At 50.1% G+C, this 23,139-nt stretch overlaps 1 protein-coding gene across 1 annotated transcript in view; it reads right to left on the bottom strand.

Annotated features, from left to right (window-relative positions):
* LOC122385239 (calsyntenin-1-like) overlaps nt 1-23,139 on the bottom strand; it is a 128,463-nt gene that overhangs the window by 41,988 nt on the left and 63,336 nt on the right. Inside the window, exon 2 of the mRNA XM_043373371.1 lies at nt 1,282-1,448. Coding sequence (XP_043229306.1) covers nt 1,282-1,448 — 167 coding nt within the window. The remainder of the gene's footprint in view (nt 1-1,281; nt 1,449-23,139) is intronic.

Here is a 23,139-nt window from a genome sequence, read left to right as displayed (position 1 = left end):
GCGACGAACTGCACTCTCTCGATAACGGGCCAGCTATGAGACATAAATCAAACCCAAAGATCACAGCTCGCAGACAACAGAGGTCAAACCGGCCGGCCGGAACCGGTTCACTGCTGTTGTGACAAAAACGGTCACGTGTCAGACAAATCCTACATAAACAACCAAGTAACACGAGTATTGAGTACATAGATCACACAGAAGATGGAAGGCGATATGATAACTTCGCTATTTAACCTGTACCGCAAATGTACCTATAATGACATTTGACGTCAGAACAAGCTAAGTCCCAGGCTGACAGCAAGTAGCCAATACATCTTCCATCTCGCCAACCATGTCCGTTTTCACACTCCAGAAGCCTTCCCACGTGTGCAATTACTTTCCGACGCGCGCGAGATCCTCCAAATCCCATAATGCCATCAACGGCCACACCGGTCTGGCTTCAACAGATGAGGCCAGCCAGAACCGGCACCTGAATATATGAGGTGCGAACTAAGCCGGCCGGTCTGCCCGGGAGCTGGCGCAAATCCTACCCACCGACCGGCGACCTGCAGAGGGTTTGGACACCGCTCGAAGCGCGGCTGCAGACCGCACCCCCCCCCCCCTCCAGCAGCCTCCCCGTCCCAGAGCTGTCGCAGCTGTTCACCGGAGCGGCAGGGCGTTAATTGGCAGCGCCGGCGCCGTCTCTGATGGCACTAATTCTCCGGTCGGCAAACGCCCGGCACGGCTCATAGCCGAATTACGCTCCGACCCAACACCCGGCTGCGCGTAATTTAAATACGGCCTCCGGGGATCCTGAGCGGGCGCAGTTTCCGCCCTCGGAGCCGCGCAGAATTCTGATCAGACCGGCCGGTAATGTCAGTCGGAGACCCGGATGGGGCCAACGAGCCAGCTAGGGGTCACATCCGCTGAGTCAGGCGGAGACCCAGCCGGACTTACAGACTGGGCGTCCAGGGAAATTAAGAACATGTGCCCACTGAGATGAGCTTATGGGCTGAACGTAAATGGATCCATCTACGACTAATGACAGAACTGAAGAGAATTTCACTGGAATATATCAGCCTACATCAACATGGCATGTTCGCCCAAATTACCCATACATTCCCATCCCCCCCTCTCTCTCTCTCCTTCTCTCCTTCTCCCCCTTTTTTTCTCTCTATCTCTCTCTCTCTCTCTATCTCTCTCTCTCCTCTCTCTCTCTCTCTCTCTCTCTCTCTCTCTCTCTCTCTCTCTCTCTCTCTCTCTCTCTCTCTCTCTCTCTCCCTCTCCCCTCTCTCTACGCACCTCGAAGGGTACATCGCCGTGGTGTTTGTTGACGATGCGGAAGCCGCAGACGGCAGCGCCTACGGCTCGGATGGGCGGCGATACGTCCACCAGGCGCTGGTCCTCCCGCACCAGGCCGTGGTAGCCGTCCGAGGGTGACACCAGGTCCAGCCGTGGCCGGGACGACCCTGTGGAAGATGAGAAAGAAGGGGAGTTAGAGGGTGTGTCGGGCGGAGTGGGTGGTAAAGTGACAGATAACCTTCCATTTCTTCCAGTACTGGTGAGATCGGGATCGCTGAAGCCTTTGTGGACGCCATTTGCACCCATATAAATATTCAAATATTTAATCATAGCTTTCACGTGACGACAATCAGCTCTAAAGACGTGCATCATATTTCAATGACAAAGGTTACCAGAACCGCAACACTTCTACATATTCTTCCATCAACCCTACATCTCTAACAACACACAGCCCTTTCAACATTTCGTCGTCCGTGTCACATCGCGGTCCAACATCCAGCAGCGGCGACCCGCGGGACCCGCGGCCCATCTCCGTCTGGAGCTGCGCCGCTCAATCCATCACGGAGCAATCACTGTCGCCGTGGACAGGAGGCCAGCCGACGAAAAACGCGCCGAGATCGCAGCAGCAGCGCCACGGTCGTCGCCTCTGCGCCACAGACGCCGTCCGTGTCCGTCAACAGGTGGCGATGTGGCGGAGCGCCGGCGAGACACCATTGTGGCGAGAAGAAAGGCGCCGGGGAAGAATGATAGTGTGGCGGAGGCGAGTGAGAAAGATTACCTGCAGAGCACGGTGTTTGGGGCGTTGGAAAACAAGCTATTTGGGTAAAAACACGACTGTGTTTGGAGCAGAAGGGAGGCTTCGTACAAGCGGATGCCTTTGTAGTTTGAAGGATAACATTGATGCATGCCAGGTGTATATGGTAATAGCCAGCATTCCGTCCGTGAAAAGCGTAAACGCAGCTTCAGGGACCACGCATCAGGGCTCTGCCGCGGTGACCTACCAGTCATCCTGGTGGCAGCCTGGGTGACCCGCCACAGTGACCCCGCCCCCGCCTCAGTGACCCCGCCCCGGCCCCGCCTCAGTGACCCCGCCCGCGCCGCCTCTGGGACAGATCGTGTGTACCGACGGGCGCCGGTCTGCAATCATGGAGGGTAAACAGCCATTCATCAGGGACGCCGTGTGGTGGCCCATCAGAGCCGGCTGCCGCGCCGGTCACAGCGGTCAACATCCGACGCAGCATCGGGTACGGCAGCATCGGACGCAACAGCAGGGGACACGATGCAGTGGTTAGGGTCACTGTTCCACGCAACAGTGTATGCAGGTTTTAATTCGTGCTCTCACAATTTGCATATACAATTAGCATTACCGCGTTTTCGTTGCCCTTTCTCTTCGCTGACTCACTCGTCGATGGTCATTGAGCTAAAGCACATTTTGGAAAAGTCCAAGCATTTAGGAAATAACATTTTGTTGCAACTACCTATTTTCAATAGAAAATTGGGATTGTCAGTAAACACCTTTATTTTACATCATCTTTAACCTGTCCATCTTTACAAGGACACAATGAACTGGAGCACAATGAACTGGAGCCTACTGAACTAAGTTCAGTGTGATGATCCTGGCAGTGAAGCGCTCGCTCCTTCGGCAAACTTTTACATAATCCCACCAGACAGCCTTGAGGGTCGCCGACGACACGTGCCTCTCGTCGTCTGGACCGCTGCTGATGACGGCCGCTTGACAGATCAGATCAAATCAAACTAGATCAGACCCAACCGAGCTCTCACCAGATCAAACGAAACAATGCCGGACGAATATTAAGATATTTCAAAATAGAAACAGATAAGAAGCAGATCACATGAGGGCTTCAAAGCAAACACGAGTCAAAATGTAATCTCTCGTCTATTACAAAGACCGGGTTTAAAATAAGGACATTCAAGGATCCAAGGCGCTCAGATGATATCGCGTGGACTAAGAGGCCAGATTACCTAAAGCTAGGTGCGAGGTTGCAGATGTGTCGGCTTTTGGATGAGTCGTGCTGATGCTCTTGTCGCATGACGGTCACGATTTGACGGCTACTGGGGGTCAGTCAGCGAGGCATGGCGATCGGTGCGATTTGCAGAACAGATTCAAGGAACATAACTAATTGTGCTGGTGTTACATAAATAAATTGACAAAATGTCGACAGTAAAAACTAAGGGCCCATAGTGAACGTCTCAACTCATACCAAGTCGCCGTCAATTCCTAAATCTGCTGACTGCTCTTCACAGCGCACACTACAGGCCGTATATTGCGGAGGCATCATTTCCGCCTCAGTGAGCGTATATTTGTCAAAGCTCGCATGTTCGACACGCAGGACCTATTGATCCCAGTGACACCCTGTTTGGGACGCCGTCGGCCCAGTGTCATTTCGCACACACGCGCCGTGGCTCTGAAATGATAGCCGACTCCCTGTCATATCTCCTCCTTCCAAATACCATCGACTTCAAGGGATCCCACGAGGCATTTTTGGAGCGCCGTGCCTTTGTTCTGTTCACACCACAGGCTGTGGCGTCTCCACGGCTAAATGTGACCTGTCAAACCTGGTATGTCTCCGAGAGCGGTCAATTCAGCGCCCCGGCTCGAGTGCCGGTTGCAAAAGTAGGCTGCACCAAATGGAGACCATCGATCTATATGGATCCGGGAGGCATCAAGAGCGGACTGAACGAGCGGGGAACTCGAGTTCTGATTCCAGCCGTCAGCCTGACGAAAGTCTCTCAGTACGGAGCATCACAGTCAGCTGTAGACCGAATCTGAGGCAGGCTGGTGGACATTGGCCGCAACTCATGGCGCCATCAATGTCTAACGTAGCCACCAGTGTTAAATGCAGGCATGATTGAAAATCAATGCGAGGGAAAGAGAGAGAGAGAGAGAGAGAGAGAGAGAGAGAGAGAGAGAGAGAGAGAGAGAGAGAGAGAGAGAGAGAGAGAGAGAGAGAGAGAGAGAGAGAGAGAGAGAGAGAGAGAGAGAGAGAGAGAGAGAGAGAGAGAGAGAGAGAGAGAGAGAGCAAGATCCGGCAGAGAGATCGCTCTGCCGCCATGAGCAGCAGCCTCCGTTCAACTTCTAATCGCGGCCACTGCAGTGGCACCGCCCGCCGGATGGCGAGGCAGTTAATTTGGCAAACGAGGCAGCTCGGTCGCTAACGAGTCGCAGTGGTCGCCGCCGGGGCGCAGCGACTGCCTCGGCGACCCCCGGGCGACGGAAAGGGGAGGAGGGGGGGGAGGGGCGATACCGGGCGACCGGCAACGCTAAACCGCCACTCATTCGGGGCTTAGGGAGTTGAGGGGGCCGGCTTAACCGGGGCTTGAACGAGGGGGTAGTGTCCAACGACCCTTTGGACGACCCTCCTAGAGCCTTGCTAACTGTGGCTTGTTCCGGGGGATATGTCGCGCTCAAGCGAGGGCTTAGTCGGTAACGAGCTGGGATAAGTTGAGGACGTGTTTTAGATTGGTTGCAGGGAGCAGGTGCTACATACCTACGAGTACCGTTTTGCTAAAACGGCAACTTTAAAGATCGGGAAGTGGTATAGTGGTTTGAAGCCTCGTCTAACTGCAATCGGCAGCATTGAATCGGAGAAGTCGGCATTCGAGAAATCATCCAGCGTTAATGTTGTAGAGTGCATCAAAGCTGTGCGCTAGGAACGCAAGATCCAGGAAGCAAGACAAATCAAAGCCGTTAATCAGAAAGCTGAAACATTTTTCCTTTCAAAAAACGTTAGCAATGAAGACAAATGACTTTTGGACATATTCCAAAAATGGCGTAAGGTAGATGACGATTCCCAGCAACGTCAAATCTCCCTTGTAACACAATGTATCTTGTAAAATGTAACAAGATGGTCATACCAGTTCTTTTGCTACATATTTTGACATCGCATACCAAAAGAGAAAAAATCTCTCAATCATCCCTGCCGACCTATGTAAACAGACCACTGAAACTTTCCGGGACATATCACTTGACAGTTACCTCTAACGAGGCAAAGAAGCCAGCAGCCTTCGTTTGCCTGCTAATCCCACCCCGCAGCCGACGTCCAACGGGCCAGCCTGCCAACTTCTCCGACTAGCCACGTCGGGCCGGGCCGAGCAGCCATCCAATGAATCTCATTCCCGCTCATTTGCCGGCGTGCCGCGGCCGAGCGCAGCACAGATCCCTTTAAGCCTTCGATGGCGTGCGCGTAAGCGTCGGGATTTCGAGTCGGGATAGAGCGGTCTGCACTGCAGAAACTCCAGCTCGTGGCTACGAGAAACGTCACTGAAAAAAAACAGCCAAGTTGTCCTAAACACAAACCAATTAGAGATTGACACAGGAAGATGGCTATCTCGGCAAATGTCATCAGCTCTCCATTTTTACCGTTTGGCTGGTCTCCAAAGTCACGTCGTTTCTCAAGTGGCGAATATATGACCACTGATGGCCAAACACCACCCTGACTCACACGTCAGTCACCTGGATAAACACAAAAATACGCAGGGTGCCAAGCGGTGACTCACGCGATTATAAATGCAATTGGCCAACTAAAGCTCCCCGAGCTCGATGTGGCCTAATAGAGATAGGCCCTAATATGTAGAGGCCTTCCTTTGATAGAGCGTTGCAGATCTCGCGGCAGGCAATCAGAAAAAAAAATTATTTTACGCACATGTGGGTGGCTGAAGAGTAGGTTACAAGTCTGTTGAAAGAAGAAATCCAGTAAATCCGAGAGAGGAAATTCATTCAGAATATCAGCGCTGAACACGTGGCGAGAGCATACGGAACATTCACACGTAGGCAATTGTTTCACGTAAAAAGCAAAAAAAAACGAAAAAATACGGAGGTTCATCGACACACCCTGGCTCAGCAGACAGTTCCCTGCCGGAGGCTGGGTGACGGGTGTAAAATGACAGTGCACATCCGACGAGCTGTCAGTTTCAATCGTCTCCAAACGACGGTACGCTGTCGTCAAGTCAGCAGCTTCCAAAAACAGCCCTCTGACGCGGCAGCTGACGCGGGGAGCGGGGTCGGGGGCAGCAAAACGACCGATTACGGTCTATCAGGGCCATATCCCCCTGCCCACGCCCGGGTGACGCCACTGCTGAGGTGGCCAGCAGCTGCTCAGAAATCGCACCGAGTCACTAAAGCAACAAACGGCCGGGATGCGGTGTTCACCCCACACCGAGCGGCACGGTCGGACCCAGACCCAGTGGGGACATGCACACTGAAGAGAAACACAACAACAGCAAGAGGAGAATTGTTAGCCAAGCGACTTCTGTGCATATAACCGGGTGGGAAAGGTCCGCGGGATCGGAGGGGGTCGGGTAGGTTTGGAGGAGGCAACGTTACCACCGCCGGAAGAAGGGGTCACGGGTCATCTCTGCTCTCGGAGGCAGACTTGTAAACGACTCAAATTTTTTTTGAGTCGATTCTTTGTTTGAGTCTGGAAATTTGAATCGATTCATCAAACGACTCATGATGTTAAATTTAATTGATTCGAATCAACTCATGACTCATCAAGTTCCTCGATAAAATGATTCGAATCAACTCATGACTCGAGCAACTAGCCAACGGAATGATTCGAATCAACTCATGACTCACATTTTGATGAATCGATTCAAATCAACTCATGACTCACACGACCTTTTTATTGAACTTATTTCATTCAACCCATGACTCACTATAGGCATTTGTTGATTATTTGACTCAAAGCTATGACAAAATGAATATGCCGCATACCACAATTGTATTAAGCAGCATAGTAGCCTTGACCAAAGATTCAAGCAGCTACCTAGTAGGACTAGGTAGTAGGTACATAGGTACCTACCTTACACCTACCTATCTTCAACACTCAACAGTCAACAGTGCAATATCAGATAAATTTGTAAGTAACTCTGAGAGACAATTATAATATAAGTGAGGACTAAGGAGTAGCATAGTAACCTATCTCTTATTATTACCTAGAAAGTCTTTTTGAAAATTCAAAAGCACAAGTTCCGAGAGGCATTCATGTTTTTTTTTTAATCAAACTTTTTCTACATGATAATGAAACAAATGTTACTACTTCTTACTTATCACATAAAATTATTCAAACAGTACAACCTCAAAAATAGGATTAATCCCACCTGTGACACATTCAGCATCAGCAGGGACTCCATGGGCCACGAGGAGCAAACGAGGAGGCCATGACCTTGCATGGGTGGCTCAGGCCTCAGAATCAGATATGATCCTGAGTTGAGACTCGAAAGTGGCGTCACCTTGGGCGTCACCGTCGCCTTCCCGCCAAGGTAGGCCATAATGACCAAGGTCACGTATGTCAAACTAGTGGCAGCTTCAGATCGCAGTTACCGTGCGATCGTACTAACTTACTACAAATTTGTGCTAACCTGCTGCAGTGGAAAACAAGTAAGTATTATGTCCGTGAAGTTAGCGTCAGCAACAACAACGAATACAGCGTCGGATTCAGAATCACTCCAAAAACTCATATTCGGTCAATTGGGGGACGGGGAGCAAGAATATGACCTTTATTTGGCCCTAGCTTTTACCCCTTACCCCTTAATCGGCCCTTAAGGGAAGGGGCGCGTCAAAAGTGCCTCAAGGGTTCGTCTGATCGCCAAAATAAGGGTCGCAATCGATTCCCCGGGTTAATATCTAACCGCAGCCTTGGGTTCCAGATGTGTGCAACTTACCCCTTACCCCTTAATCGGCCCTTAAAGGAAGGGGCGCGTCAAAAGTGCCTCAAGGGTTCGTCTGATCGCCAAAATAAGGGTCGCAATCGATTCTTCGGGTCAATATCTAGCCGCAGCCTCGGGTTCCAGATGTGTGCAACTTACCCCTTACCCCTTAATCGGCCATTAAAGGAAGGGGCGCGTCAAAAGTGCCTCAAGGGTTCGTCTGATCGCAAAAATAAGGGTCGCAATCGATTCCTCGGGTCAATATCTAGCCGCAGCCTCGGGTTCCAGATGTGAGCAACTTACCCCTTACCCCTTAATGGGCCCTTAAAGGAAGGGGCGCATCAAAAGTGCCTCAAGGGTTCGTCTGATCGCCAAAATATGGGTCGTAATCGATTCTTCGGGTCAATACCTAGCCGCAGCCTCGGGTTCCAGATGTGTGCAACTTACCCCTTACCCCTTAATCGGCTCTTAAAGGAAGGGGCGCGTCAAAAGTGCCTCAAGGGTTCCTCTGATCGCAAAAATAAGGGTCGCAATCGATTCCTCGGGTCAATATCTAGCCGCAGCCACGGGTTCCAGATGTGTGCAACTTACCCCTAACCCCTTGAGGCACTTTTGACGCGCCCCTTCCTTTAAGGGCCGATTAAGGGGTAAGGGGTAAGTTGCACACATCTGGAACCCGAGGCTGCGGCTAGATATTGACCCGAGGAATCGATTGCGACCCTGGATCAGACGAACCCTTGAGGCACTTTTGACGCGCCCCTTCCTTTAAGGGCCGATTAAGGGGTAAGGGGTAAGTTGCACACATCTGGAACCCGAGGCTGCGGCTAGATATCGACCCGAAGAATCGATTGCGACCCTTATTTTGGCGATCAGACGAACCCTTGAGGCACTTTTGACGCGCCCCTTCCTTTAAGGGCCGATTCAGGGGTAAGGGGTAAAAGCTAGGGCCAAATAAAGGTCATATTCTTGCTCCCCGTCCCCCAATTGACCGAATAAGAGTTTTTTGAGCGATTCTGAATCCGACGCTGTATTCGTTGTTGTTGCTGACGCTAACTTCACGGACATAATACTTACTTGTTTTCCACTGCAGCAGGTTAGCACAAATTTGCAGTAAGTTAGTACGATCGCACGGTAACTGCGATCTGAAGCTGTCACTAGTTTGACATACGTGACCTTGGTCATTACGGCCTACCTTGGCGGGAAGGCGACGGTGACGCAAGCTTTACCGACCTAGGTGAGTTTATTTATATTATAGCATAGCCTATAGGTAGTTTATAGGCTATAGGTAGTTTGGGCGTATTTGACTCTATAGACACCCGGCTAACTCTTATGCTGTTGATTGATTATTGGGACCAAATTGGGACTGGGAGAAGGGGAGGCAGCCGCAGGTGTCAATTCTGACTTCTGACATGTAAAATGTAGGTACCTAGGTAGTGTAGCAGGCACTTGGCTTGGTAAGACTAAGTACCTACCAACTGCCAAATGCTTTTGGCTCATTAGGCGCCTGTGCCTGAGCCTCTGAGGCTCTTGTAAGTCTGAAATATGGAGTTAAGTGATGGCTAAAGCTGAGGGATTGATCTAGCATTGATTATTAGGGTGTTGATGGTGACTTGTAAACGACTCAAATTTTTTTTGAGTCGATTCTTCGTTTGAGTCGGAAATTTTGAATCGATTCATCAAATGACTCATGATGCTAAATTTAATCGATTCGAATCAACTCATGACTCATCAAGTTCCTCAATGAAGCGATTCGAATCAACTCACGACTCATCGAAAAACGGTTTGATTCTGAGTCGATTCACGAATCAACTCAGAGTCGTTTACAAGTCTGCTCGGAGGTGATTCATTGGGTCCTCTACGGACCGATTACCGGTGCCGTGGTAGGAAAAACATGCCCGGGTATCAGTGACATGGTGAGATCGCTGCACATGAGTCAGTGGCCCGGATATAAACACAGAAACGCTAGGTTAGGTCATGGAGGGACGGGTCGAATTGCAATCAACCCTAAGGGACCATGGGCATTGGGCAGTGGGCAGTGGGCAAGACGATGTCTTGCGCCTGCAAATAATGAATTTCTTATAAATAAATCAGTTCATCTAAAGCAAAAAAAACAAAACAAAACAAAACAAAACAAAACAAAACAAAACAAAACAAAACAAAACAAAACAAAATCAAACGAAGCATTGGCCGAGCATTAAAACGCTACAACGTCCATAACGCAACAATCATTATATGACATGAGCATACTTTACATCAGCATTGTATAAAAACAATGCATATTTGCCATATTATGTGCCTCAGCTTTGCAGTAATGAACCTTATTTTGCAGCCTACACACATCTAATATCAATTGTGTTCCCATTTATCAAAGGAATTCAAACTGCATAACATGAAATAAGGTAATAGAACAGGATGACTAATGCCATGCTTCTCTATTTATGGAGCCCACAATGTGAGGCACATTTCGCTCAGCAGACGGAAATTAAGATGACGTAAGTCGGTGCAGACTGCAGACAGACTGAAAACAGTCCAGAAATACCCGAGGAAAATCCAACATAATACAAAAAAGAGCGTTGGGTACTTTCACAATGAATGCATTTAACCAAAATGATTTCGAGCTCCGAAAAACTGGTACGTCCAGCTTATGCCAATGCATTATACGACAACGCATCTTTCGTACTTCTGACTGAATCAATGAAGATTATCAAATATATAATTCCAAGGCATTATCAGTTCAATGTGACGATTCAATAATGACGCATAGCGTAGGTAAAACGTTTGGCATCCTTTCAGACAATCCGAAGACATAAAATGGTTTCATGTAGGGTGCTGAGTGAATCAGGTTGTTCAATTTGGTAGAAATAGAGCTGTCACCGAGGCATTTTTGTTCTCAAAGAGGAGCGTGTCTGTTTTTAGAACGTGGTAAAAAAGGAAACATGCACGGATTGGAGTTACTTTACCCTAATCATGTAAATATTCCCACCTCAATGCACTTTTCAGTGTGAAACATGCTGAGCCCATTGTCCGACAGTCTAGACGTTCAACGGAAATAACGCTACACGGAATGCACAAATGCTGATAATGCTGCCCATTTCGTACATTGCCAAGGGTTTCACTCAACATATTACGTAACTGATATCGCCATCACACTTGAATTTGTTCTGTAAATGTGACCCAGATATTAAATAAATAAAAAATCATTGACATCATGCAACAAAATGGCCACGAAGGCAGTCACACAAATAGGGCAGAAACGGTGAAGAAAAACAGCAGTAGGTAGACGACATTCGTCAAAAATACAAAGAACTCAAGGCAAGCGGCTTCGAATTAGAACGACTGCACATACGAATGCCTGCAGAAATGTAACTAATCGTTTGATATTTCTGTTCAGCAGCTCATAAGTTCGTTGAAGAATAGGGTGGCGAATACGGCGCCAGCAGCACCCATTCATTCTGACTATAATTCACATTAATTAATCCACTGGCAAGCCGTGTGTCTGAGGGGATTTTAGGCAGCCTTCAGCGTCCAGCCTTCTCAGCTGAAAACCACCTTCCAAGCAGAGCTCCAGAAACATTGACTTATTAGCTGAGTCTCATTATTTCTGGATTTTGTTGAAGAACATTTATAACATGAGGACTTCTCATTACAAATTGATGGCCAAGGATACAAACACAACGTCTAAACGATCGAAGGCCCAAAGTGCGCTCTAATGTACCCTTTCTGCCAGCTGGCACCTGGTGAGACACATTAACGCGCCGGGTACGCCCCACCTCTTCACGCGCCACCTGTAAACGCCATCACAAACACATCCTCCCACCTCCGACGGCAAACACCGGCCGGCACGCGCCGCGCCGGCCCAGCCCTGTCGATCACAGAGCTCTAAAATCACCACCAGCGCACCAACACCGTCACCGTCCGCGCTCACCCCTCCTCCCTCCCCGGCCCCCGCCTCCACCGCCAACCCAAATACGCGTCCCTCAGCGGCGCCGGGCCGTCAAAACCCACACCTCACGCCGCCGGGGATGGACGTGTGATCGCTCCCGGGCCGGAGGGATTTATTCTCCGGAGAAGCCGCAGGAAGTGCGGCACGCCGCCTCCGACACGGAAAGAGAGGAGAGGAGAGAAGAGAAGAGGAGAGGAGAGGAGAGGAGAGGAGAGGAGAGGAGAGGAGAAGAGAAGAGAGGAGAGGAGAGGAGAGGAGAGGAGAGGAGAGGAGAGGAGAGGAGAGGAGAGGAGAGGAGAGGAGAGGAGAGGAGAGGAGAGGAGAGGAGAGGAGAGGAGAGAAGAAGAGAGGAGAGGAGAGGAGAGGAGAGGAGAGGAGAGGAAACCAGCTGAGGCGGCGGGAGGCGAGGCGGCAAAGGCGATGTGTTTTCTCAGCTCCGCGGAGTGTCACGAGCGTTTGAGCGAGCACCTTTCGTCGGATTACTGATGACCGTACCAATGCGTCAGTGTCAGAGAAAACGCCTGCGCCCTTACAGCGCGCTGTGAGAGAGCATCCACACATCCGCAAACGAACGGGCTGGTGGGCGTGGGTTCAAAACACTAGAGCGAGTCGCATCCTTGTTCCGGGACTTTGAGTGCCAAAAGCCACATCCGTGACACTCCGCACCACTTGCATCGTCAGTCACACACATCAACGACACCAAAACAAGGCCGACACCAAGTGACCCCAGATGACCCCCAGCGGTGCAGCAGTGCCAGTTTCCGGGTGGGCGACACCAGGTGTCTGTGTCACCGGAGTCGGGCGGCGCAGCGACGCCCTCCCGGCGCGGCGCTCGGCGACAGTCGAGTCCGACAGTAACCGGTAGCCAGACCTGTGGCCGACGGTCGTGTTTGTGTTGGCGACGCAGGCCGGTCGGACCACACCTGCGGTCCCGAGCGGTCCCGGACCGGAGGCCCACGAGCGCGAGCCGGTGGTCGAGAGGTCTCTGAGCATGGGAAAGTCGAATGGAGTGGTCTTTGCCTGGGTGCACCGTGCAAGGTTGGTACAAGGATGAGGCGTTGATGAGCTAATCGCCGTCGTCTTGATGGCGGAGTAGTGCTGAACCTGTAGTCAGCCTCTCCACTCTGAAGCTTGACGAACTGGTAAATGGATGGGCCATTCATCTTCGGATATAACGAACATCTTTCAGCAATCTATCACGTTCAGCAATGTAAACATTTTCCCACCTAGTTACCATCGTGAGGTAACCAGATGTTCAATTAACTACGTCACTTTTCACCGAGAAACGAGCACGCTCTTAATCAGGCCGGCAGTGCTTGCAATATTTCAGCCTGACAGGCAATAAGACACAGCTCGGCCCTGAAGCCGCAGGGCGAACGAACGAGGTGAAAGGCGGGTGATGGACTGGTGGGCACGTCAACGAAAAACGTTCGGTCAGTGGAATCTAGCGAAATATATCACACCAATCGGGCTAGTCGGCAAAATGAGCTGGAGCGGCTACTCTTCATTGTTTGTTTTCTGGCCTCGGCGATAGACGGATAAAATTGGGCAGATCTGAAACTCGCAGCTCGCACTTGTTCAATTAGTCCCACATCCGTCGTCAGTTATTCAATCAACTTCAATCCCTCCCCCTATCACCACCAGCCCATCGCTCGAGACAAACTCCAAACTCTAAACTGCCCGGAGCCCAACTCTCGTCTCTCAGATAACTCCACAGACCTACCCTCCGGACCTCAGTCCAGTCTAACCACCGAGCCGTTGAACCCGGCGCCCCTCACGCCATATTGTCTCAACTTCACCGCGGTGGTCGTACAACAGAGCGTAAATTCACCAAATCGCCCATAACGGTAAACATTGTGGAACTTTGAGGCTCAGTTTCCTAGCCGGCGACCGTCCGGTCCTTCTACCTGCGAGCGCTACACCGGCTATCAAGTTGAGACTGCCAGTGTCGCCTCTTCCGAGCATGCTGTAGCAACTAGCACTCTGTTGAATAGAGCATTACGATGTACGAAATCCCAGGTCAGTTCGGACTAGTTTCCTCTCAGTACCAGACCGGCTGTAGATTGGATTCGAGTTAGTTCGGAGCGGTTTCGGGTCATCCCCGCACCGATCAGAGAATCTGGCACGGGTCCGGGTATTTCATACCTACCGCGTCATCGGGCCAGGGAACAGGGTACGTCCTGTGATGCGTTACGAGACGGTAGGTTAGCATCTAACGGTCGAGGCGGGTGCCAAGAACGCGTTATCGGACCAACCGAGAGGGATGGGGGCTCGAGAAGGGCCAACAGGATAGAGCGAGTCACGCCGGATCGGTCGTAAAAGGGTCTCCATAAAAATTGGTTCAGATGCCTGTTCTAGTGAACATGCTGTTAACAGCATAGAGCAAAAACCCTATGTAAATTGTTGAGAGGAAACGAGTGAAGCAAGTAATCAAACAAGCATGACTAAAAAAATGTTAGGAAAGACAATGAGCGAGAAGCTTCTGGAAATTGAATTGCAGTAAAAGGGGCCAATGAACAATAGAGATAGGAATCGAGTGTCAGGTAAACACGATATAAAACACAAACAAAGCAAGTATGGATAGTAATTAATAACTATTATACCTATGTAAGCGGAAGCTTGTTTCACAGAAACCGGAAATGCGAGTGTCATAGACAAAGGTGACTATTATAACGGCTATCGAGTTGAGCCTGCGTCAGCTACTGCGTAGCGGAGCCAGCAGTGTTTCATTCATTTTAGCCGTGGCATATTGGCTCCAGATCACGAATGCTGACAGTACTGGTAACATGAATGGATCCAGAATGCAGAACGGGCCGGCAAAACCAGCTCCTGAATCTGCGCATCAGCTACGTTCGTGCTCATTTGATTGGCCGCGCTCTCTTCACTCTCTGGCCAACTGGAATGTCTGATTGGGGCGCTGTAATGGAGGGGCGCCACCAGCTCAAGATGCCGACGCCTTATAGTGCGGCCAGCAGTCGCGTGGACGAGCATCCGTGCAGTGACACGCGGGGCAGGCGCGAACGGCGTGCCGTTCCGAGTGACCCAGGTGAATGTTTCGTGCAGCATCTGTGGCGATGTTTCTGAAGTCGTGATGTGGACGGTGCTGGAGCACGGAAGCCAGAGTCAAAGGAAATTGGCACTTTCATCACAGGAAAGGAAAAAATACGAAAGCTTCTTGGTTACAGTAAAATGGCGTTTCCGGTACATTATACAGCCAATTTCACAGTCTCAAAATTTCCCTACGAAATCACCAAAACAAAATTGAAGCTGTTAAAACCATCAACGCTTTATCATACCGATTTTTGTTCCCAAAATATACCTCAAGAGTGACTAAGGCCACAGAGAGCGTCAGCGCACTGCACGTTGCAGTAAAAACGCCGCACAGCTTTGCCAAAATCCACCACTGGCAGTGCAGCAAGACGGCGCACAGTGGATCTAACCACCACAGAGCCTGACCAGCATCCCCTGACGGAGCTGCGTGGTACACCCGCGGCCAAATTAAACAGCCGGGACGGCAGTGGTCGGGTAATAAGTTCAAAACGCGCGTCTTGGAGCGCGGTGTCGGCTGCAGCAGCGCTGCCCGGGAGAGGCGCTAATACGAACCCAGACGGCTCCTACAGCTGACGGGTTGGACGGGAAGAGAGGGAGGGGTGTCGCAGAGCTTGGAAGAGGAACCAGGGATGAGGAAAACAGCTCGGCGAAGACGGTAGACGGGAGGCACACTTGAAAAGGTTAACGAACTAAAACACGACTAGCAATGGCACCTGAAAAACGCGCAAGCATTTCAACATTTACATTATCAGGCCTACGGAGTCGGAGTTGGAGTCGGTCGGAGCCGATAGATCTGCCCGGAGTCGGCGTTGGAGTTGGAGTCGGTTTTCGGAAGACCGAGTCAGAGTCGGAGACGGAGCCCTGCAAGCACTGCAAATGAATGCCAACATATCTTTCCAACGTGATCAATTTCCATTTCTCCGCAAGGCAAAACGTTCGTGGTATACCTAAGTGATATGATAAAAAATTGTACAGTCTATGGATCATGAAATATGCCTCACACGCATTAGTCCAGGTCTTTGTTAACGCTAATCTGACCGAGCGTTAAGCAGCACTCCTCCGTTTGATGTCGAAACATTCACCCACTGCTAGCCGTAGTGTCCGATCATCCGCGCGTGAAACATCTATACGTGTTCCAGCGCAACTCTTTCCACCTCAGCGGGAGGCTCTCCCCGGTGGTACTCCATCACCGATTGAAGCTATGGTGGTGACCTTTCCTTTCAGCTATGCGGCCGGCATCAGAACATTACGCTCCGTGTCGCCACATAAGTCACCCGGGTTCGGCTTCCATTCAGACCATTTTTTTTTCTACCGGCGTTAGTTGGTTTGAGAGCGGCCTGAGACTGGATTTATGTGGACAACAGAAAACCGGTAGGTAGTTTATCTCTCGCCACCTTTTTCAGTAGCTCTAAGCCTCTCGCTATCCGAGGTATTTGTTCTACACCGCGGGTAGCTCTGCGGCCTTTGTGGTTCACATCCAAACAGCGCCCGAGGCAGGATGAGACCAGAGTTGATTGCAGACTGCGCTCATGAGGCACCCGCGGCGGGGCGGAGACGAGACTCGCAAACAGCCCAAAGGGCACGGCAAACAGAGGCTCGCGGCCATCATCCGCCACAAAGAGCCTCCAGTGGCAGGCGAAAATTGAAAGCCGTCGCCTCCGGGAAACGGTCGTCTTTGGAAAGGCTCTCCGGCCACGGCAAATACACGCTCGGGTTGCTGCCGACTCTCCGCAAGAATTGGCTCGAAGCCATATCGGCTCAGGCCGCGATTGGATGACACTTCTTCCTGTGCCGTCGGGCTTTTTCCGATTTTATTGATGCGTAAGTGAGTCCTCGGGGAGCGATCCATTGCCTGGGCGACATTGATAATAGATGGTCGGATACCTTCAGATCGCAGCAAAACCATTTGTTGCGCGGTCAAAACCTCGGGCTGATCTAGTTTTGGGAGCAGAGTCCCATGAGCAAGATTCGCCGGACCGCAATCAAAGCTGATATTACGGATAAGTGGCATCAGATAAGCCTTTCCGAATCAAAGTTGTGACAAGAAAAGTATCATATATCATGGGCTTGTGAGCAGCAAATGAGCACAAAGAAGCCGGAATGCATATCAACAGTTAACCACACATTTGCATAATCACTGGGAGCATTCCCATCCCTGATCCCACCGCCATCACCATCTTTGGCGCCGCTTATTCTCGTCACTTCTGAGCCCTACCGCAATCTGGAAACATCCGACATTTTGATTGAGTGGCAACAAGTGTCTGCCTGCAATCATCAGAACGTCTGAATGCGGACTGCTACCACAATCTCCAAGGACATCGGCAGACTGACGATTCAAGCCAAAAATAACCTCTCTCTGGTGCCACAGAATAGCAAACATTACGTTGAGCCCGCATTCAACGACATGATCCGCTTGGCCCACCATTGTCGCCCGGTCAGTCTGCTTATGCCCTGGAAGGCCCCTCTCTCGCTCGAGGGGAAAGTCGTCACACGACGAGGCGACAGTGTATCGCGCATTGCCTATGCATGCCTGCTGTTAGAGGCTCAGTGTCCGTGGTGTCGGCCCGGGAATCCATCACACGTCGCCCACACCGGCGGACCATCGGACACGCCGCGGGAGCTCACACGCGCCGCGTAAACAACCGGTCGGCAGAGCGACCGTTTCACACCGACTCCCGGGTTCCGGAACCCGCTCACCTTCATCACCTTTCAGTCAGACCTGTTCCGGATTTTCAAGGAGGATATTGGTCGCCGGCCACCCAAGTTCACCAAAGAAGTTCAGCCGAGTCAGCTCCGTAAGGAGACGCTGGTTCTCCGCCTCCTGTCAGGCTCTTATAGTGCAACAGGCAGAAAGTTGGAGAAAAGTCCGACAGGTCAAATGCAGCCTCAGGCGACCACAGCCACAGTAGTCGTCTGGTTTCTTTTTTCCCGAGGAGTTTACCGACTCTTATCCAGTCATCAGTGATGTGAATATTTCATCCGGCCTGCGCTAGGAGGGGAAACAGCAAAAAGAATAAATGTTCCGGGAGACTCACAAAGCCGGATGCTTTGGGGTGGGATACCTTTAGGGATTCACTTTCTCCAAACATCCCAGCCACCAGGAGCTCACAAAAGTTGCGGTAGTCCGTCCATGGTTCAGGCTAACCCATTGGCTACGTTTCCATGACAAAAGCTAAGCCGATTTTGAAAAATGGATTTGCTCCATCATAGCATTTAGGCATAATTTAAAAATGTAAATATAGGATTAGGTGCTAGCTAAAACCATATATACGCTCATTCTTTTGCATAAGGTAAATAGTTTCCGAGAAAAACGCACGTGAAATTTCGCTAAATCGATTTAGACGTGTCATGGAAACGTAGTGATTGTGTCCCCGCCCCGAGGGGCCCGACACCGCCCTGGCCTGAAGTCGCTCCACCCTCCCACACGGCGACACGGTGACCCGCCCGATGATAATGTGACGCCCCGTCACACGCACAGACGCACCTACAGCGCACAAAGGGTGAAAGGCGCAAACGCATCCGGGCCTGCCACTACGAAAAACAGCCGGCCGGAACGTATGTGCGCGCCGACACTGGCGTACAAAGGTGAGTCTGAATTACGGTCTTCAGGTGCGCAAACGAGTCTCAGGTCGTATGAGAGAGAAATACATTAGGGCGCACGTTTAAGGTGATGAGGCAGCCATAAATTCACATAAATTTTCCACGAATCTCTACTTGATTAGGAGTATTGTCCCTTTCTGAAGTCACAAGTGAGCACGGACCAAGGCTTGGTCAACAAAGCGGCGTCAGACTGTCGAGGAATTATGCAGTTGCGAAGCCGAACTAATCAACAAATTCTAATTAACAAAAACGTCAACATCCATCAACTAATCTTGGAAGTGCCTTCTTCAAAACAACCAAACAAAAGGGCGAAATGTCAGAGTGCGCGCCGGAAGCCGGCTGGCGCGGCCATCGGCGTCAGCCGCTCCATATTCGGCGCACGACGGCGACCCTTCATCAGCGACCATTTTCGCCGGCCCAGTGTAACAACGCAAATATTTGCCTTCTCCGCCGTGAGTGACGCGTCGGTCCCAAAACGCCCGGGGGCACTGCCCGTGGCCGTGGAAGGAAGGGGAGAAGGGGGAGGGGCGGAGGCCATATTGATCCCACAGGAGACTCTTGGCCCCGGAGTGCGTTATGGGAAAATAAACGGGCTGGGCTCCGGCGGCGGACGCCACGGATATGGTGAACAATGATGAGGCATTGTGACCGGTAATGGAGTGGCCTTTTGATGGGTAATGTCAGTCGTAGTCATTTCATGTGATGGTTAGACTTCCAGTGCAGCTGGTACCATGATAATGTAGAAAATAGTAATGCATTACTTTGGCATGACAAGCATCATATTTGTCCGCGAGCACCCAAGGCGAGCACCAGCAGTGACTCAGCAGCACACATTTAGCACAGTTTGCTTCAAACGCAGCTTCTTACCGCCAAGCCCAACACTGCTTCCCAAACAAACACGCTCCTAACGCCGCCCCGTTCTGGACAAACGCGACATAGCGCCCAGCAACATAAGCACCTCTTCTTCCGACAGGCTCTCTGCTGAAGAGGGTGGACCCTCTATCGCGACGGAGGTGCGAGAGTTCAAGTGACACCTTCTCCAGTGTAAAGAGTTTGTGAAAAGCGGAAAGCTACAGTGATATGAGCACATCAGAGGACATAGAGGAGAATGTTTCTGCTAACAGAGACGTTTTGTCGATAAGCACGTCCAATGTTTCGTTTGAGAGAACGTGACAGGTTTGAGTGTTGATGGCCGTCAACGTCTGTCACACATACGTCACACCGATTTGTCGCTTTGCGTTACGGCTCGTGCGAAGCGTTACGGTGTTTTACCGTAGGTCACGGCACGTCTAAAAGCACCACGCTATGCGTCATGAGGGACTAAGGGTGTTGATGGCCAGGAAAACCCCGTGGATAACAGCCCAGCTCTACGCTCCATTTCAGTGAGTCTCGGGTTTGACGAATCCAGACGGAGACATTTGTGGCAACGGGCAGAGAGGCATCGTGAACCAACATCGTGCTTAATCAAGCTGCAGTTAGACAGCAAATGGTTTCATCGCAATGCCAAGAATCACAAGGACGGTAGGCATACCTACGCAAGAACATGTCTGGCCAATATTCTCATTGATCGTGACCGCCAGCTACGCATGAAAAAGAAAGATAATGGTTGTGAAAACAGAGAACACAAAGAGCACACTAGCGGCAAAAACAAGCCTACGGCTGGTGTAAGATCAAACATGTTGGCATAAGTCTCAACAAAGACACTAAACACTACATGGACCACCACTTTTGTCTTCCCTTTACTGCTATTATTGACTTGGGTAAATGTTGGGCTAAGAGGCTATATCAGCACACCTAAAGAAAACGTCGAAACAGGCGTAACTCCAAATGATTATTCGTTGTAAAGGGAATTGTTTTATTGCGGGATCTGGAATGTTGTTCATTTTTCGAATAATGCAAAAAAACGAGAAAAAAACACGAAACTACAAATGTCTAGCTCGACGCAACCTGACAACTCCAGGAACACCCTTCAGGACAGCTGACAAGATGCACTACATGTCAACCACCACTCTAACCTTCATTCTGTCATCCACCCCTTCCTCCACCCAAAGATCCCTTCCGTCGACTCCTCTGGCCCGTTCCAATCCTGTGACGTATCCGGCAATGGTTGGAGCAGCCGCCAGCACCACTCGGAGGTCGTAGCACGACCAATCGCAGCCAAAAATAACAAATCCGCGCCCCGCAAAAACCACACCGCGATATATAGGTCGCCTCCGGGAGAGCTTTGCCTTCAGGAGTGAGCTGCGGTCGGTGGTTTCATCGGAAGCTCTGCACCGTGGGCTAAAAACTAGCCTGGTTTTATATAGCCCATCGCTTACTGAATATTTCCCTGGCTTTGCCGCTTCCCAGTCCCCATTTAGCCGTCTAAATGCAGGGATCACCACAGTAAGCCGATACTGGCAGTTGCCTCCTAGCTGATGAGAAAACGTGATCGCCACGGTCGCTGTGTCGATTGCCAGGCGCTCGTGGGTCAGTTCTGGCTTACCTGGTGAGGTAAGGTCGAAGGACGACGGTGGACGGGAATTACATCGCGGACTAGCAGGTCACTGAACGTGACTGGACTTGGAAAAACTTTATAGTAAAAGACAGAAATGGGATTTCAAACCCACTCATTTGAAGCTGCAACAACGAAACAGAAACCCAATTTATCGATACACATGTTCAATCAAACTTTTTTTCAAAATTCACTAGTGTGCTACTTCTAGTTCGACTGTTTTCTTTTTTGCACTTTCGCGATATCGTAGCGGAAGAAGCTGAGCTGTGAATGAGCACTAAAATTGTTTTTCTTTCGGGGATGTCACCTTAATAAAAAACGCAGCGACCAGTGAACTATCATTATCCCGCGCCTTACCACACCCAAAACAAAGTCGTATCGCACAAAGTATGTGACCTTAGTAGCCAGTTTGGCCGTTGCAAGAGACTAGATACCAATATCTCGTCCGTTGTTTAATGCACAAGGTCCGTCGGCGTATCGGAACGGTGGAAAAGTGCCGCAGCAAAAGACTGTACCTCGCACAGGATCCCTCACTCAGCAATCTGCAGGCAGCCCTCCTGGACACCGAACGTACCTGCAAAGGAGGAAATATTTCGTCATTAAATGAAAGAGACAGTGCGGTAAAAGGCAGCACAACAACATAACAAAACACAGCTGTACAAAGAGCAGATACTTCTTGTGTGGTTAAGGTTTATTAATCGGCGAGACACCTGTGATTATCGACATCCCCAGCTTCCAAGAATATTGTCGCGATCAACAACACCTGGTGTCCACTGCGACAGACAGAAAGTCGTATGTAATCATCGCTGATATAATCAAATACAGGAGCCGTCACCTGCTACGGAACCAATTAATTCCAGGGATCGATATGGGGCTCTTACAAAAACCGGCAAGCATTTTCTCCAGAAACATATATTGCCAGTTTTTTTTTTTTTTTTTTTTTTTTTTTGTCCCACTGAAGGGTTAGTATATTTTCCTTTACAAACACAACAGTAAAATTGCATCAATCGCTGCTTTAACAACACAACTTTTCACAAATGAAACAAACAAAACAGAAGTACAAATAACTTAGGTAATAAGTGTAAATAAAATACGTCAATAGGATTAAATAAGTCAGTATAGTTTTGCCTGTGTGTGTTTGTGTGTACGTGTGTGTGTGTGGGTATGTGTTTGTGTATGTAGGTGTGCGTGTGTTTGGCGCTCCAGACGGGCCGCCAGCCCCCGCCCGCACCGCCCGGCAACTTGTCGGGCGGCGCCCCCTAACCACCGACCGGGCGGGCGAACCGTCCACCCGACGGCCGGCGATCCGCTCGCCCGGCCGGCCGACCGGCCCCTTCAGGGAGGGCCGGTCCCGGGTTGGCCCGGATGGGTCTTAGGGGCGGGGGCCTAATCTTCAGCGGGAACTGTTCCCCGAGTGGGGATGGACAGTACCCGACTATACATGTATTTATGTAGGTGTGTTTATGTTGGTATGCGTGTAACTGTGTAGGTGGAGTTGTGTGCTTGTGTATGTGTGCTCTCGCTATCATGAGTAAATCTGCTATAGCACATAATACAAAGAAATTCGCTTTTAACGGAGAATGTGCCTCAATGATTTCCATTTTTGCTCAAACCTGTCAATCTGATTATTAATGCGACTTGCAAGGTATTCTTTTTGAATTTCGTTTTTAATTGCTATTACCAAATGTTCTACACTCGGCTTCTCACTGTTATTACGTGCTTTAAATATTACTGCTTTGGTGATTGTTATTATAAGTACTTGCAATGAGTCCTTATTTTGAAGAAAGAACCATGACTGAACGTCATTTGGAAAGGTTAAGTTATATTTCGTGTTGAGAAAACTTGCTGTGTTTTGCATGAATGTTTGGGTTACTGAGCAGTACCAAAACAAATGTATTATTGTTTCTGGTTCTCGCTTGCAAAAGGTGCAGGATTCCGTGTTCGATATTTTTATTTTATGTAAGAAAGTATTCGTGCTTATTATTCTGTTGATTATTCGATAATGAAGATATGATAAATACACAGATTTTGTAGCTGTTTTTATTTGCCACATACTTCCTACTTGGAAGCATCCAATGTCGCGGATCCATTTTTGCTTTAA

Source organism: Amphibalanus amphitrite, unplaced genomic scaffold (genome assembly GCF_019059575.1).
Source record: "Amphibalanus amphitrite isolate SeventyFive unplaced genomic scaffold, NRLGWU_Aamphi_draft 000212F_arrow, whole genome shotgun sequence".
NCBI classification, from domain to species: domain Eukaryota; kingdom Metazoa; phylum Arthropoda; class Thecostraca; order Balanomorpha; family Balanidae; genus Amphibalanus; species Amphibalanus amphitrite.
This window is presented reverse-complemented; position numbering and strand designations above follow the sequence as displayed.